Raw genomic sequence first — 18,759 nt, 5'->3', positions numbered from 1 at the left:
TAGACTTTACTTTATCATTTAAGATAGAATAAATTTAGTGTAGTCACCAGCAGTTCCTTAAAGCAATATAGTTCATGAGGAAAGACTTTTGACAGAAATTATTATGGCATTTTCATGTTGTTGATACACACTTATATGTGTCATTAATGTAAGTCAAAATAAGATCAACAAGGAAAGGCGGCGTTCAATGAACGCTACCCCTACATTACCAAGCAACAAAAACGGTGATGAGGAGCCCAGGAGGATCCCAAACATAAAAGCAGACCAGGGCACAAGGCAGCACGTATATAATTAAAATTACTCCGAGATTATTATTATTGTTTTAAAAGAATTAAATATCGGTATATAATAAGCTCAATCACTGGGAAAAAAATGTATTAAGGAACGTCTAATTTTTAACATATAATGACATCTAGATGCTTGATGTTACATCCTAATACAATCCAGTGATTTCTTTTATGTTTGCTTTAAACTTCATGTAAAGTTTAAAGTAAAGTGTAACCTTTGCTATGAAAGCAAAACATTTAAAGATTTAATCATTAAACCATGTATGTTATTTATTTTAAAAAACAATAACACTGAATTAAACTGCACTTCAAATCAGTTAAAGTAACCAAATGTTATAAGAAGGAAAAAATTTGTACAATATTCGAAGTTTGTTCATGAAGATAGCATTCATAATTAGCATATATGTGTTTGGGCGTGGGTGGAATGTCGTTTATATCCCGCTGCTATCGCATTATTTACTACGATACAAAATATATTTTAATTGTTTTCCTAATATAGGGAGATGAGTCACTTTTTGTTTTTATTGTTTTGGATTTTTTATCAAGTATGTGTATCCATGGAAAATCATCTATAGTTCAAGTCGCACAATTGACATTACGCCAGAGAAGAGATTGCTCCGCCTACTGATTCACGTTACCCGGTCATTCAGAACCTTAGACAAAACACGGTACCGACGTTAACGGGAAATTATTATGCCACTGAAGTGACTAATAAATTTACATTCTACAATTTGGTTAATATATAAATGTTAATTAAATGCTTTTCTTGAATAGTTCAATGTATCATGGTTTTTTAAAAAAAGTAAAATAATAACTGCATTCATGCATTAATGATGAATAAAACGTTTGGCTAAGATCCTGTTATATTTCTCGTTGACTTCAAGGAAGATGTTACTAACAAAATATCATTTTAAGTTTACAAATTCAAAGATAGTTAAATTGAAGTAGCGGAACATATAAATAGTAAAATTATATCAATAACACAGTAACATTTACAAATGTTTTTAGGGTTTTATGTTGGAAATAACTTATTTTTTATATAATGCATTCGTGCATAAATTGTTAAAAATTGAATGAGAAAATTGCCCGTGCGTAACTTTGAAGTATAATATATCACTATATGTAAATGTGTACATTAGATATGTTTCGTGATAAAAACGCAATATTATTTATTTCAAAATAAGTTTCGCATACACCAGACGGTGAAACCTTGGCTTTAAATTACAAACCATGATCAGATATGATGTTATTGAAGCAAATGTATTTAAATATGTATTCTTAATTCATTGAGCTTTTATAGAAATATTTAGGTATAATAATTTCACCTAAAACGAACAAAAATGTCATATCACCTGGATATTCTGGGACCTTATAATATATTATGAAATTATGAATGGACATAATTGTAATAAAGGAAGGAATAGTGTATTTGTTGAACCCTTTTCCTTGTTTAATGCATTGTGGTTTAGCCAGTTTTAACTTTCGTACCTGCTAAATAACTTATTTTCTTCATATACTTAGTAAACAAAGTTACTGATATTTTTTTTATATATATTTTTATTTTTGTAAAATAAACTTACTGATTCCATTTGCCAATACGTCAGGATATTTGGTAACTTAGATATACCGATTTAATAGCTTTAAATTGACAAAAAAATCAAAATAATTTCAATATAGATACTGCTGCACCATTGTTTTATACAAATAGCTTGTTTAGGAAAATGGCGGACTTTGCAGACATCTTAGCATGAAACTGAAATCAATCGCCAAGTGGCCTTTCTGTAAGACCCCTGCCAGCTCGACAGGCGGCGTTACGTCAATTGTTGGAAAATAAATATATAAACACATATATCGGCGATTATTTAGAGATTTATGAACGTTTAAGAATATTGAATTTGTAATTGTATTCCTGTATGTCATGTTATTTTCGATAATAAGAAGACAATCCAATCATATCAAAATATATTTTTTGAAAATCTACTTGACCTTTGTACAATGTTTCATCTAATATCCATTTGTTTCGTTTTTTTCTTATATCAATTCATATCATTTTTGATGATTTCAAAAAAAAACAAGAATATTAAACAACGCGGAAGTCATAAACCTGAGGCGTGAAATTTCATACAGAAGTAGGAAGTAATTTGGGCAGTGACAGACGCAACGACGAATATGCAAGTCCAGTATGATTGTGTTAATATTTTTGCTTTTAACATTTGCGGTGAGTTTAAGTGTAATTATGTTGATACTTTATCATAAAGTGAATGTAGCAATAATTTTGTTTTTATTGAATTATTTATAAGGTTTGTTGCATGAGTATAGTAAATGAAAAATAATCGTGTCGCCTATCACTAATGGAGATGTACGTAGTAGCATCGCTGTGGTTTAATTCATGTACTTGTAGATGTTCAACAAGTTGATGAAATTGAAAATGATAAATTATTTTTGTTTGATTGTATGGGCCAGGTTCAAGTTTTTCTTTTCGACATCTTTAAGAATTACGTAAAGTGTACTTTATGCAACTTATTCTGCAATTTGAATTTAAAGATATGATTAAAAATTTATGTCATGAACTGTTAACATGTTTGGCATTCGTGTGTTTAAGTTCACGTTTTTGACATACTTGTGATTTAGCTTTTTACTAATAAAAATATGAATGTATGCAATTATAACAATATAATAAATTGAAGTATAATGGTAAAATGGTGTATTTTTGTGTTTATTCGTTTATCAATAAAGATGTACGATAATATTATAGTGCTTATATTCAAAGGATGTTGCCGAACTTTTTATGTCTTTTTAAATGGTAAATTGATGTAATGAATAATATATATTGTCGCAAAGTTATTTTCTCTGTGTAAAATGCAGGTTTTCCGAATAACAAACGATGTTTGTTTGTCCGATATTTCCGGCAGTGGAGAACCGTTATGAATGCAATCTATATAACAAGCCATTAATATTTACCAATTAACATCGGTGGATAGGAAGTTTGAACCTTTTGAAGTTCTGATATATGAACGACCTGCAGATTTCTAAACTTAGTTTGGTACTATAAGTTTACTATTTGGGAGTTTCGATATTGATTCTTTTTAAAAACAAATGTATTGAATGTTTCGATTGTTCCTCACATATTTAATTACATTTAGTTACATTCCATGTGTTTAGTAATACAATATTGAGTACGGAAATATTCAAATAGTATTTTATTGTGTTGATAGAGTTTCATGACGACAAATTTTATAACCGATACTCGCAAAATAACCATTTTTGATTTGGTTTCACGTCGCACCAACGCAGTAGTCATATCGCAACTTTCCAGCTTTATTGGTGGAGAAAGACCTCATGTACCCCTCTGAGCATTATATCAGGCACAAGCAGGCACCTGATTTGAACTATCGACGTTTCATTATCTAGCTCAATAGCTTCCTTACATATAATAATCCAATGTCCCTGTCGGGATTTGAACTTACAATAGGGGGGCAAGTGGTTTCAAGTCACCGACCTTAACCACCAGGCCATGGTCGCCTACACAAAATAACCAACGTATCTTTTAAAATTACACACTTCAAATGACACGACAACCAAATGATGGTTACAGTTTTTCATCTTTTTCTTGCTCTACGATATTTTGTTATGAAAATATTTTTTACATAATTTCAATTCATTTGAAACTTTACGAAATTTGTCACTGACTTGCTTTTTACACAATTTCATAGTTTTATATCATAGTCAGTCTGGAATATTGACTATTCTAAGACACCTTTTACGAAATTTATTATTAAAAATTAAGATAAATTTTAAGAAATTAAAAAAAACATAAATAAACAAATGCATGTCTGAAATGAAATTGTCATATTTTAACTATTTTTTCAAAGAAATGGTTTTATTTTACTTTAATGTCTTTAAGACATGAAATTCATTTTAGAAGATTGTGCTTAGATATGATGTTTAAACATCGGTATGCAATATTTATATCTTCTAACAATCTGTTTTGTGATCGTCGAAATATCCACAGTGAATCATTGAAGATAATGAAGAACTACAAATATTATATTTTATTACAGAGAACATAACATTGAGTGGTATTGAATGCGAACTATTGCTTTACAATAAGTCATTTTTCACAGTCTTCTCAATACATTATAATTTTAATTTAGTACTGAAGAGATATATCATCTGTATATTTTAATTTCAATTCAGTGCTGAAAAGAGAAGTCCTCTATATATTATAATTTCAAATCAGTACTGAAAAGAGAAATCCTCTATATATTATTATTTCAATTTAGTACTGAAAAGAGAAATCCTCTGTATATTATAATTTCAATTTAGTACTGTAAAGATATATCCAATATATATCTTATTTTCAATTTAGTGCTGGAAAAGAAATCCTCTATATATAATAATTTCAATTTAGTACTGAAAAGATATATCTAGGTATATGTAATCGTTTATGACCGGAGAAAAATTGTAAAAGTTTATACTTCATGCACTTCGACGCATTCAATACCAAATATCAACACAGTGTTTAATGTTTAAGACCACATCCGAATAAAGATCACCCTGTTAATTTTGACCATTCATCGACAAACTTTCATTTATTAATAAAACAAAGTTACCACCAAATAAAAGACAACTTGTCTCTAAACGTCTCCATGTTCAGTCTCTCTCTTAGTTGGTCATTGTACACAGGTTAAACTGTATATCTAACAAAATATATGTTCTGTTCTGATTATATAATCACCTGTTAACCTATTAAGACATTTTCAAACATTGTTCAGGCTAGCTATACATACGCCAAAGATGATTCATCATTCACGCATTACTTTTCAATTGTTGTAATATTTTCTTAAACAATGGTTGAAAATAAAATTACTGTTCAAGATACATTTGGGCTGCATGTAACAACTTCATTATCAATAAATAATATGAGCCGCGTCACGACAAAACCAACATAATGGGTTTGCGACCAACATGGATCCAGACCAGCCTGCGAATCCGCGCAGTCTGATCAGGATCCATGCTGTTCGCTTACAAACGGTATAACAAGTAGAGAGAGAGTGATAGCGAACAGCATGGATTCTGTACCCGTACAGGCTCAAAATGCAGCTTTCTCTAAGTCAATGATACCAATGAAAGGTAACCTTATATACTAAAGTTATAATTATTTCAAAACAACCAATATATCAACATGTTATTATTAATTCTAACACTCACGTATTTTTGTCACTATCGACAAAGAAGGAAAAAAACTGGTGTTAAACTGCCAATAAACACCGGTTAGGGACTACTTGTATATGCGCTGTTATGTTTTCACCCTCGATTGTATAGTCTACAAAGCATTTTAAAGCAACAATAAAAAGCATTTTTATTTATATTTTCAGTTCGTATAATTTTTTCTTTTCATACAACACCGAAATAATATGTCACATATACTAATATACATATTAGATCCATATCAGTTAATAAATATTTTGACAAAACGGCGCCAGTCCGTAAGCAGCGTAATGACGTCATCCTAAGTAAATAACTCATTCATAAACAAGCTGACGTTATTTCATACATACAAGAATGATAGATGGGGCACTGATGTAAACACAATACGAGGTAAGTTTTTATTGTAATAACGCTTTTTTTCTTATTATTTCTTTTGTTTGATAATTTCTATATCTTCGCAACAGTAGGGTGCGAAAATCGAACAGCGTTATACGAAAATCGGCACTGGAAGTTATTTCCGCTTGCAAAATAACATTAGTGATTTTCCTTATCTTATCGTGTTAGAATCGAAATAACATCGGCTGGAGAGGTGTATATTGGCTATTTAACACCGGTTTTGTCGTTTTGATGCGACAAAATTAACCACTCAGGCCTACGGCCTTCGTGGTCAATTCCTACGCATCAAAACTCCAAACCGGTGTTAAATAGCCGATATATACCTCTCAGGCCGATGTTATTTCTTAAACATTTAGTTTCATAAATATGAATTAAGAATAATTATCAAAAGCAAAATTTTTAAAGTCTTGTGCCTGAATCTTCTTTATATTGACAAATTCAATCACTGATAGTATACTTGATATGTGTGTGTAAATGTAATTTAAAATATAACAAATTATAATACTAAAAAAGGGAAATAACAAATTTATAACCTAAGTGTCAAAAATCAGAACATGTATAGCTATTTATAGCTTTCGAATTCACGTAGAGCAGAACTGCTTTCCGTTTCACATTCATTAATGACATGCTGCGAATCACCGAAGGGGGAACCAATATAATAATCGAAAGGAGTTATTGAAACAGAATTTATTTTTAGCTGTAAATCGAAGGGATTAATTGATAAAATCCGGGCCCAGGGACAAAAAAAAGTAAACACAAATAGCTCCGCGCCTATGGGCGCGGAGCAATTATGGCGATTGAAAAGTAATAGATAATGGTAAATATGTAGTATGATGATGATGATAATATTGATGAAGTATGCTGATTGTTATGATAATGATGATTAAAGTGATGATGGTAATGATAAGCAGAAGTATTTGACAGTAATGCTGACGATTATATTGATGATGGTGATGGTCAAAAGTATTTTGATTGTGATGACAAAGTTGATGGCAAATGTAATTCTTGAAGACCCGGACTGTGGGAAGTGTAATGATTGTCAGTCGGAATTATTGAGTGAATTTTGCAATATGACTATTACTCAAACTGTTTATATCACACATATTTGGAATTTCAATAATGATATGGAATAATTTTGCAAGATATTTAATGAATCCTATATGTATATTTCACAATTACAATTGCTGAATAAATCGAAGTTGATATACACATTTTATCTATCCCTGGTCTAATTGGATTCGATGATTTCGAGCTCAGATTTTATACTTCACTTCTTCTGTTCTTTTAAATCCAATATCCTATAATCGTAATAAACAAATGTTTTAATCGCAAACTTCAATGCCATAGCATTATTTTAATACCATCATTATTATGTTCCAAATGGGTTTGATTCATTTTTAGACCTTTTTTGCTTGACACTGCGCATATGTTGTTATCCGTAGCTCGGAGAGTGTGGGGTTTTCCAAGTTAATCCCTCGGTACAAACAAACTTTTACCATGATAGTGTCATTGTACACTACCGTTCACAATAAATATGTCAACCTGTTGCGCTGTAATTGTATGTTTTTTTTATTATATCCTCGGATAAGCCGGGAAAACGCAAAAAAAAGTCTAATATCAAACAATATAAAATACCAAATTTATTTACTTCAGAATAATAAAGAGCTTTAAATAATTGATTTGTGTCATACGGCGAGGGAAATAATTTCAATTAAAATGATAGTTTTTTACCATTATAGATGAGTTTGAGTTACACTGAAGTTGAAAGTCAACTGATGTTAAGATCAGTCACGCTTTTTAAGGCGTGAAACACGTTAACGTAAGTATAAGGATGGTGATAAGTGCGATGTTTTATTAAAAGTTGTTTACAAGCCGAATGATTATGGAGACGTGCCTTCATTGTATAACCTTGTTGTTGGTGATATACTTATGCTGTGAGTAATTATCAAATTGATTGTGATTTTAATTACAGTGGTAGTAAATAATGTTTATATAAATATTCATTAGCAATTTGATAAATGAAAAGTAAGTAAATGTTTATTCTTTTTACTTTATTACACGATTTATAATAAATGAAAATTACTGAAATGCTATACTGAATGCTATACTTATTTCTATCGCAATTAAGTTTTTAGAATTAGTTTTTGTCCAATATAATTGCAGTATTCCAAATGAATAAGCCATTTTCTTTGGTAAATCGACAGTTTTTTTTAAAAAAGTAATTTAAAACATTAAATTGGTTAGTATTTGCGCCGTTCTTGACCAATTTAATTCTGAAATTGCTTACTAATGAACACTAACCTATACATAACGGTCAAATATAATTTTATGGTTTTCGAACGGAATGTGCGGATGAAAAAAAAACATATGTCATTACACAGAAATTCAGCGTTCGTTTAATCAGATTTATGCACATGTTCAAATATTGTCATATATTTATATTTGTAGGTGTTTTAAACTTGCACTATATATTTGGGGAAATTTATAAATCTTATGAATTAGAGGGAAAAAAAACATTTCCTAAAGAACGTCTAAAACTGTAACTGAACATGTTGCAGGCTTGCTTAAATTTAGCCTTTTTATGTGTGGTACTTTATAAATACAAGCTTCCATCCACGCCCTCTAACACCGGCTTAAGCAGAATTCAAAAAAAGCGTCCAATGGTAAAGAAATCATACGTAATTGGCTATGTCAAGAAGTGATCGGATATTCTTTTGTTACGTACATACCGGAATAATGTGTACTTAATATAATGCTGACATGTATTTTGTGCGTTTTGGTGCACGTACAAGTTATTGTTAGTCATCAAATTTTATGATATACTGTTGTAAACCATTATATTTTAGGCATATACTCAGTTAGGTCATGTGAGACTGGCTATTGGGGAGATAACTGCGAGAAGAAATGCGAGGTGAACTGTCAGGGATCATGTGATTATTTCAATGGTGTCTGCATCAGATGTCGAAGAGGATTTTGGGGTAGTTATTGTAACAACACTTGCAGTGTTTATTGTGATAACTACTGTGATAAAGTTGATGGAAAATGTTCTTCTTGTAAATACGGATTGTGGGGGGCCCTTTGCGATAAGCCTTGTGATGCACGTTGTACTTATTGTGATAGGAAGAACGGTCAATGCAATGGTTGTCAATCTGGATTATGGGGCGACTTTTGCACAAAGTCTTGTGGTTCAACTTGTAACAGTTGTTCTCAAGATGATGGATACTGTTATAATTGTAAATCCAATCTTTGGGGTTCTTCTTGCAATAACAGCTGCAATGCACAGTGTCCGATATGCAACCGTCACACTGGACATTGTGATATATGTATATCTGGTTACTGGGGTCCATTTTGCAATAAAACATGCCATGTTGCTTGCACTTATTCATGCTCTAGGTTTACCGGTCGTTGTACCTCATGTAGACCCGGTAATTGGGGAATTTTTTGCGAAAAACAATGCCGTGAGAATTGCAGTAAGTGTGATACAACTAGTGGCTCATGTAGCATTTGTAAAAATGGATACTGGGGTATTTCATGTGAAAATAAATGTAACGAGAGTTGTTTTTCAAATTTGTGCTACAAAAATTCAGGGAAGTGCATAAGTTGTTCGGATGGAAGATGGGGGACATACTGTGTAGATTGGTGCAAGAAGTCGTGTTCCTGGGGCTGTGACATAAATACAGGGGAATGCACATGTGAAGCTGGGTATTGGGGTATAAACTGTTCTAATAGGTGCAATGAATCAAATTGTGAGGTATGCTCACTGGCAGATGGAACGTGTACAAAGTGCCTGCCAGGCTTTTGGGGCACTAGTTGCAATTATAAATGTAAGTCAGAAAAATGCCTTAATTGCTATATTGGCAGTGGAATGTGCAGTGCTTGTCTACCGGGACGATGGGGAAGACTTTGTCAGAAAATGTGCAGACATGAATGTCCATGTTGCAGTATTAGTACTGGAGCATGCAGATTTAATTGTTCATTTACAGTTGGTGAGTAAATAAATATTATATATTATTACAAAATACGTAAATTGCAGAATGTCCGTACATATAATTAATTATAGTTTAATTTAGTAGTTTGATGGCCTCACATAGTTATGTTGCTGTTGTTTCATTTTTTATCATTATATAGTGATAACTGTTGACTTCATCGCATTTGCTATGCGTTTTTAAAATATTTGTCTTATTAGTTTAGAGTTGTTTAACGGTAAATGTGTCTGTTTCATCATTCAACAGACGTAATTGGCAATAAATTCGCAGTCGGTCAGGAGCATGCTCAGGGAATAAACTTTGCAACAGTAATCATTTCTGTAGTTACTAGTGTGGTTGTTGTATCAGCAGCAGTTGGAATATGTATCTTTATAAGATCAAGATTCAGGTAAAGTAAATTACAAAGTAAATTAAAGACAGGTAAACTATGCTTATCCCTGAGTAAAATATTTTAAACACATAATATTTTTGAAATCTAAGTTATTCTTACTTAATATTTCTAATTTGAATATAAAAAATGAATATAAACTATGAATGGGAAGCTTCGTGTCCTATTACAGGTCAACTAAAGGTGGTCCTTTCTTAAAAATACCGCCAGTTTTTTAATGGCACTGTGTAGAGTTTTAAACGTAACATTATCTACTTTTTGTGAAGTCAAAACATGTATATTTTATATTTACAATGAAACTGTGTATCAATTATCAAAATAATCTCATATCAAAGGTGAGCATAGATTATATTTAAGATGGGAAACATTCTTCAAGTTAATTTTACCATTGTACTTTTAGGATTGTTTAAGGTATATATATCTAAACAATATTTTATAAAGTAGTTTGACATCAAATATTTAATCAAGTTTCGTTATTAAGTGTATATAATTTACTTTGATCTGTTGGTGACATTCCGCAACTTTTATATTTTTACCTGACATTTGGTATATTTCGGCTCCATATCAAGAAAATTATAAAATTTGATTCAAAATTTAATGAAACAACCATCATGGTGTTTGCTTATTTTTCAGGCGGACGAAATTGTTGAAAAGTACGAACGTGCAAAGTAATGGTTTGTTATAGCTATTAAAACTATATGTTGATATTCCATATTTATATTATGTTTTTTTTTCACATTGGCATTTAAAGTAAAAGTTCTTAGTACTTATTAAGTTTTCTTACAAAGCGTAAAGGTATACTTTTCCTCCGTTGACAATGATTTTACAAGGGATGCCTTTAATCACAGTCAAGCAGCCCTTTGCATGATTTCATCTGTTACTTCTTGACGCAACGGTTATTTTACCATAAACAAAACTATTTGTTTAAATTCAAATTTTGATAAGACATCATTTTGGATGATCTATTTAAACTTCTGTCGGTAGGTCCAACTTGAGATTCAACATTTTTGTACTCAATCATATACAACAAATGTTTCAGAACCATCGGACTATTTAATAAATAATTTGATTTACTTAATAACTGAAGTTATAATTTTGCAGGTTCTCAATCAGAAATGTCGAGCTGCTCCACAACACCAACATCGTAAAGAGCAGGACTTGAGATAAACATCAAAGTTGCGAAGCCTGTCAACTCCTCACTTTATTAAACTTATGATAAACGCGTAGTTAAGTGGCAAAAGAACTTTTATATATGACCACAGAATATGTATTGTAAAATTTAATAAGTTAAAAAGAGACACAACTAAGTATGTTCGAAAGATGATATTTTGAAATTCAAAACACTAAACAAAAAGGAAGCTTTGTTGAAGTGAATAAATATAATTTGTTTAAATGATGTAATAAAATTGATATTGTACAACAGTTATAGGTATTTCTCAAAGGACATAATAAAAACAAATATTTATATTAAATTGTTCTTATCATCATCAAAATATGCAATAAAATGATATTCGAGCCAAAAAAAAGTAATAACTAAAATATCCTGATCAAATGCTTTATGAAAACATAAATAGAATTAGTTTTTGTCCTGGTTTCTTCTCAAAAAAGAAATGGTTACTTCACAAGTAGAAAATGGCCATATATTTATACATGTATATATCTAGCAGAACAAAAAGTATTGCTAGTCAGTCACTAGCATGTTTCAAGACACAACATATCAATTTGAAGCGTTGAAAATTACAGCAAAGGCAAAGGAAAAAAGTAAAGATCGACCAAATGCAATCAAATTTACTAGCATCGAGCATCAAAGTCAACGTACAAGTATATACCCCAAACAACTTTCAAAACTACGAGTATTACCTTACCTGAATTTACAGTATATTATTTGAATACATGTCCATGATTAAATAGTCATTCTAAGCTGCCATATAATTATGTTATTCCGCCTGCTTACTTAAAATCACTTTTATCCCCGAAAGCGGTATAGATGCGACTTCTTTTATTATATGATGATAATTGTTTTACTGTATCGAAGAGTATGAACCCGATACATTTTCATCTGTTTAATTATTTTGTTTTGATAAACAAGCCATGGTTTTCTACTGTATGTGATATATGAGCCGCGTCACGACAAAACCAACATAATGGGTTTGCCACCAGCATGGACCCAGACCAGCCTGCGCATCCGCGCAGTCTGATAAGGATCCATGCTGTTCGCTTACCAACCCTGTTACAAGTAGAGAAACTGACAGCGAACAGCATGGATCCTGATCAGACAGCGCGGATGCGCAGGCTGGTCTGGATCCAAGCTGGTGGCAAACTCATTATGTTGGTTTTGTCGTGACGCGGCTCATATATTAACTTTCTTAGTAGCCTTGCATTTAGGTTTGTGAATCACAAAGTAAATAGGCAGATGTTTGTTGATTTGTTTTCTTTTACACGTTTTCTTCAAACAAAAAAAAACACAAAAAAACACAAGTGCATAGACCCTTGCTACTGAATGTGTATGAAATTTCTCAAGCTTTCTCCCAAATGTTTCTGTCATTGACAATGGCCTGAACAAAGTGCATGGGAATTTTAAAACGAGTGGTCTTCATTCAAACTTTTCTTATAATTAAGATAAATTCATAATCATAAACAACGTACGAAACTGCTGACCTGTACAAAGTTAAAAAATCTGCGTTGTCTTATCGAACCATAAATCAATAATATGGTTATGTTCATTGAAATGTATCTGTAGAAATTACATTTATAATATTACCGCCAAAATAAACAAACATTGAGTTAGTGTTTTTGTGGCCTTATTCTAATTAATGAACAGGATTTGATTTTTTTAATACTGAATGATTTAATATTTTTTTTAACCACAAAAAGAAGTGAAATAAACGATGACAGCTTACAAAGAAACAACAACACATTTACGTCACGATTAATGCGTTTTAATTATCGTCGTAAAGATTTATTGATATACATGTATTTTAACTAATGTATTATGTTGTACTTATATTAACAAAACCACAATATATTTCAACCTATGACAACATTGCACACTGATTACTTTTCACCTCTTGATACACGTGTGTTTTACAACCTTTTATGACACCGAATCTCATGCAAATCCTTGCAGTTTTTAAATTTGAATTTTATGTTAAGGTAACATTTAATATTCAGGCCTAGCGTAAGCTAGTATACCTTCGGTGAACATTGTTGTATGTAAAACTGAAATGTTCCATAACGAATAGATTGTGATAATTTAAAGACAAGTTAATACTTATCAATTTTTTTGTCTAGTTGTAGTATAGATGAAAATACACGACGTACTTGTGCCATTCTAGTATAGAAAGAAGCATATATGCTCATATATTTCCATGGTATATATTACCGGAATTATATTATGACAATCTCAGCCTGAATAACTAGCCAGATTAAGAAAATATATCATTGTGTTAGATAAAGTATAGGGAAATCCCAACCCGAGGGTGATCGGTTCCACTGGGAAAGAGTTAACAATCGGTAAGGATAAAGTCGGACCCTAGGTAGAGTTGGATTCATCAAAGTGTAAAAGTTATTTTGAATTAATTTCGACTCCTTGGACACCCTATAAGACATGCTCTCATATTTTAATACTTTAGCCCTAATAAATTTCATTGCTGTTAACAAAGGAGTGGTTATCGCGTTTGTGTAGGAAAGTGTAAAGAAATGTTGCAGGTAGAGTGTGAGACTAGCCCGTGTGAGATAAGATATTTTGAGCACCGATATCTTTAGTGACATTTACGAATTTTTCTATCCGGTAAGTGAGATAGATAAATGTTAATCTCATAGAAAAACTCCCTTCATTTGTAGCAGCAGATACATTAACAGTTTTGAGCGACTATAATAGCCTTTACAAATAGTTAGGTACCAGACCAGAGGCCGAGCACCTAAGCATCTATATTTAACAGTTACACTTAAAGTTTTGTTGATTTCGTGTAAAATGGGAAGACAGGTCTACATCTTTTTAGCAGGCTTTAATTTTTGCAGCATGTAAAGTGTAAAGCAAAATTTTATGTTAAACTTCAAAATTAAATATGAACAATGGTTAACATTTGATAACCTCTTTGATCATGTCGGTGCCCTTAAACAGACAAACTAGGTCTACATGGTCTAGATTCAAATTACTACAAGAAAACCACTTATCATATCAATTTATAGTAAAGACTGATAAAAATGTGATCATAACGGCATGATTAATATAAGCGGTCATCACGTTATCTATGTATAATCCTGTCCAGCTGAGCAATTCACAAGGTCTACGTACTGGTCAAGATTACTCTGTTAGTAAACATGGCCTTCTCAACACCTATTCGTGCGACTGGACAAATAATTCGGCGACATATTACCAGGAATAATCGAACACCATTTGTCGGGTATTACATTTCAGGTTTTTATTAATCTAAAGCATAAAATTCAATTTATACTATTTTACGTTTTAATCGATGATCACACCTTTAATGAAAGTTGTTTCATGTTAGAATATTGTCTATAATATTTATGGAACAAACTACACAAAATTAATCATATTTTATTTTGTTAGTAGAACATCAAAACATTAATTTTAGCTAGACTGCGCATTAAGTATATTATAACAAATATAATTATGACTTTATATATATGAATTTATATATACAGTAACAGTAAAATGAACGAGGGTTGAATTTTGTATAGTGTGTGGGGTGGGTAGGGGTGGGGTGGTATTTACGTCGCACCAACACAGTGTAGGTCATAAGACGACTTTTTAGCTTTGCTAATAGAAGAAGACCTTGGGTGCCCATCCATGCATTAAGCTAGCTGGGTAGCTTCCTCACATGTATGAATTCAAAGTCCCTGTCGGGGTTCGAACCCATAACATTGAGGGGCAAGGGGTTTGAAGTCAAATACCTTCCCCACTCGGCCACATCAATAAATATAAATACATCATATGAAACAATGACGACGTTAATACCCGTAGGGATCGTGTTACAGTATCGCGCTTTCCGGTTTCAGTATAGAATTATCAAGATGGAGGATTAAGCGTGGGGAAAATAGGTAAGTGATTTTTATTCAGGTCCTTACTACAAGTAGTTTAGTTTCTAAAAGATGTTTTGTGCTTTGCTTGTACGGCACTGGATCCGGTGTCTAGTCATATATTTATTCAGACCCTGCACCGCAGTATTATCTCTATATTGTCTCATAAAAATGCAGATTTGACAGTTTAAAAAATTGAATCTAGAGACCAACGTATTTTTCTCTCATTCCGTCATTATTTAAGTATGCCTACAAAAAGTAGTCCTACAAAACTTAGAAACGTTTGTAAAAGTAAACGACCAGTTGAACCTATTTTCCTGTTCGTCAAATGCGTTTGAAAAAAATAAACATATTACAGTATAGAGCGCGGTGAATTTACAGCATAGACCTAGCGATTTTTATTCGATTTTGTTACAGTTTATACCCAGATTTTGGTTACAGCTTTGACCTCGATATTTTCTATATATATATACTAGGTAAAATGTATAAATGATACATAGACTTTCAACTTTTAACTAGACTGGTCGGCTTATTGGCCCGATGGCTATTCGTCCGTTTGTCGTACACATGTAACTACTTGACCAAATTTACATGAATCTCTACCAAAGTTGTTCAAACGGTTCGGGTTGCAATCTGGGATACTAAAACCAAAAATATAGATTTTTTAAAAAGGCAATGTTTAAAATTCCTTCTTCTATCGAACAAATTAAATCATGACCCTGGCGTCATTTTGAATGCTTCTTTGTTGAAATGAAGATTATTTTGTCATTCTTAAATTAAAAGTCGTTCTTTTTATTTTTTTTATTTAAGACAGGATGCATACAAGTTTTCGTGTTTCTGAAAAAAATATTGAAAAATATAGAGTATAAACTAAGGTCAGACAATTACAATATCTTTCCCATAGAGCCTAGTGGAGGTACATACAAGTGGCAGAGAAATGCGTTCGTGTCTCGATTCGAATTTTCAACCTGTCGAATCAGCACATTTATGGGATAATATAGAAATAATACTGCGGTGCAGGGTCTGAAGACATATATGACTTAGAAACTATACTACTTGTAGTATGGATCGGAATAAAAATCACTTACCTCTCTTCCCCACAGATAATCCTCCATCTTGAAAATTCTATACTGTAACCGGAAAACGCGATACTGTAACACTTCCCTACGGTGGTAAATCAGTCATAAAAGGGATGAGGTAATCTTCCAAAGTTTAATTAGTTACATGATATATATACATCCGAGTATATATGATACTATTCATTATTGTTCATGTGTCTCGCCTTTATTCTTCCATTTGAATAAGGTTATGCAGTACAACTATTGAAGCTCCGAAATACGAGGTGCGTCCAATGCGACGTTGTGACATACAAGGGTTGTACGAGTTGACTTCGGAAAATCAATGGAACATGGAAAAGGCTTACCTAGAGTGTGTGTTCAACACAGATCCGAGTGGTCTAGTCGTGGTGGTAACAGAAGATAACAAAGTCATCGGTTAGATACATTTATTGAGAACTTAAAAGTCATAAATGTGCACTTTTCAATATTATACATCAAACATATTCTTATCAAAAATAGACAAACGAATGTTACCAATTTATTACAATTAAATTCAACTTTGAAGTATTGTTATTCTAAAAATAAAATCCATTTCAAATAGGATAGGTGGTATACTTATTATTAATAAATTTCATGTTGATGATTTCATTCAAATTTTCCCTTTAAAGGCTTTAAAATAGTTGCCAATGACTTGAAATAACGTATATAGGTGAGGCAGGTATTTTCTTTTATAGGTCATAACGGAATACTTGCCCACAGTGATACAATTGCATCGTCTGGAATGAATATTGTGAAGGAGGAATTCAGAAGATTTGGGATAGGCAAGAAATTGTTTCGCAATGTTATGGATGTAATGCAAGACCGGAACGTTGGTGGAACTTCATTAAGCAACAGGGTGACCTTTTATGCTCAATTTGGCTGGACAATTAAATCGTACACTATACATTATAATGCTGGGCCGGTGAATCCAGACTTTGTCAAAGATCCGCCTACTGGCGATTTTGAGATAGTACCTCTTTCTGACGTAGAAATATCAGATTTTGTGTCATATGACGCCGAACTTCATACAGTACCGAGGGCAGTTTATATCTGCAACTGGGCAACATGGTCAAAAGCTAATACATACGTCGCATTGAGAAACGGTCGTATTTGTGGGTACGGCGTTCTTAGACCAGCTGATATTGGGCATAGAATGTATCCACTATATGCAGACGACAGTTGTATTGCACGTGCGTTATTTTGTAAACTTGCAAGCTGCGTTCCTAACAACGAGCCAGTTATTTTCTCGCAGCCAATTGAAAATGAAGCAGCAAACGAATTTGTAGCAGCCAATAATTTTGTAACTTATCTATCTATGACAAGATTATATAATAAGTGGAATATTCCAGTTGATTTAAAGAGAGTTTATTCTGTATCTTCAACCGAATATGGAATCGTTTGAATAGAGAATAGATATTACAATGACTGTAAAGTTTATTTTATGATTTGTGATCATAACGAGAGAACATTATAAAGAAGAAGTAAATGTATTTTCTAAAGAAAGGTTCTACTGTTAATAAAATATCAGTTAGAAAACTGTCATGAAATGTTTCATGTTGTTATTGTGAAAAATAAAATGTTTGTTTCTTATATATTGAGTGGTATATATCTAAAATAATTTCACATATAAGTGACATTATATGAAATAAAAGATGCATATGCAAGCATTTAATTGCATATGTTAAACATATTAGATAACAAAAAGGTAGAATATATAACTATTGAGACAATCTGGTTATTCTATCTTGAAATATTGAATCGGGAAGTTTTTCCACCAAGTCCACAGATATACTGTTTTTATCAAGTAGTTACCCGAGTAACAGAAAAAGAAATGCATAGCTAGATAAAAAACAATACAATTTAACACCTACCATACTTTATTATAGATTTTGCACTTAAGTTTCATTAATTCATCAGCAATACTATATCATATGACAAGAGCCAACTTTACAATTGTTAATATAATTCCTTGGGTCCACAAAAGAAGTCAAGCTACCGTAATTTTTATTCAGGAAAAAGTACTTTTATTTTTAGGGGAAAACATGAAAACGTCGAATAACCAACTGCCTTTTTGTAGGTAGCTGGGGATTCGCACGAATAACCAACCAGGTACCTTCCTTTATTCTGTGTTTAAAAAAAGTAAGATGTGTTCGAACATTTCATTGATTGAATTACCAACTACCAGCTGTTAAAAAAGGGGAATTACTAATGACCAACTACCACCTAGTAGGGACTTGGTTATTCGAATATTCAACTACCAATTTCTACAAAACTGAAGCCCTTAAAATAGTAACTACTTCTTAGATCTTTGCACTCCGGATATTTTTTTTAACAAAAATTAAATTCATGGC

General features: G+C 32.0%; 2 protein-coding genes across 4 annotated transcripts; both read left to right on the top strand.

Moving 5' to 3' along the window:
* Positions 1-7,695: 7,695 nt before the first annotated feature.
* On the top strand, positions 7,696-11,881 carry LOC132721093 (multiple epidermal growth factor-like domains protein 10). 3 transcript variants are annotated; one of them, XM_060705342.1, is made up of 5 exons: positions 7,696-7,828; positions 8,741-9,880; positions 10,127-10,268; positions 10,902-10,936; positions 11,370-11,880. In XM_060705342.1, exons 1-5 carry the CDS (start codon positions 7,771-7,773, stop codon positions 11,414-11,416), a joined length of 1,422 nt encoding a protein of 473 aa, XP_060561325.1. In that variant the 5' UTR covers positions 7,696-7,770; the 3' UTR covers positions 11,417-11,880. The 3 variants fall into 3 exon arrangements, with proteins under 3 accessions (XP_060561325.1, XP_060561324.1, XP_060561327.1); XM_060705341.1 differs by having other exon boundaries at positions 10,902-10,942; XM_060705344.1 differs by having other exon boundaries at positions 7,783-7,919; positions 10,902-10,942; positions 11,370-11,881.
* A 1,540-nt stretch (positions 11,882-13,421) lies between these two features.
* LOC132721096 (uncharacterized) lies at positions 13,422-18,168 on the top strand. Its single transcript, XM_060705347.1, has 3 exons — positions 13,422-14,674; positions 16,617-16,804; positions 17,104-18,168. Exons 1-3 carry the CDS (start codon positions 14,592-14,594, stop codon positions 17,808-17,810), a joined length of 978 nt encoding a protein of 325 aa, XP_060561330.1. The 5' UTR covers positions 13,422-14,591; the 3' UTR covers positions 17,811-18,168.
* The last annotated feature ends 591 nt before the right edge of the window (positions 18,169-18,759 follow it).

Source organism: Ruditapes philippinarum, unplaced genomic scaffold, assembly GCF_026571515.1.
Source record: "Ruditapes philippinarum isolate M1 unplaced genomic scaffold, ASM2657151v2 ctg5001_1_1_1_1, whole genome shotgun sequence".
NCBI classification, from domain to species: domain Eukaryota; kingdom Metazoa; phylum Mollusca; class Bivalvia; order Venerida; family Veneridae; genus Ruditapes; species Ruditapes philippinarum.
Note: the sequence above shows the minus strand (reverse complement) of the source record. Positions and strands in the feature narration are given on the sequence as shown.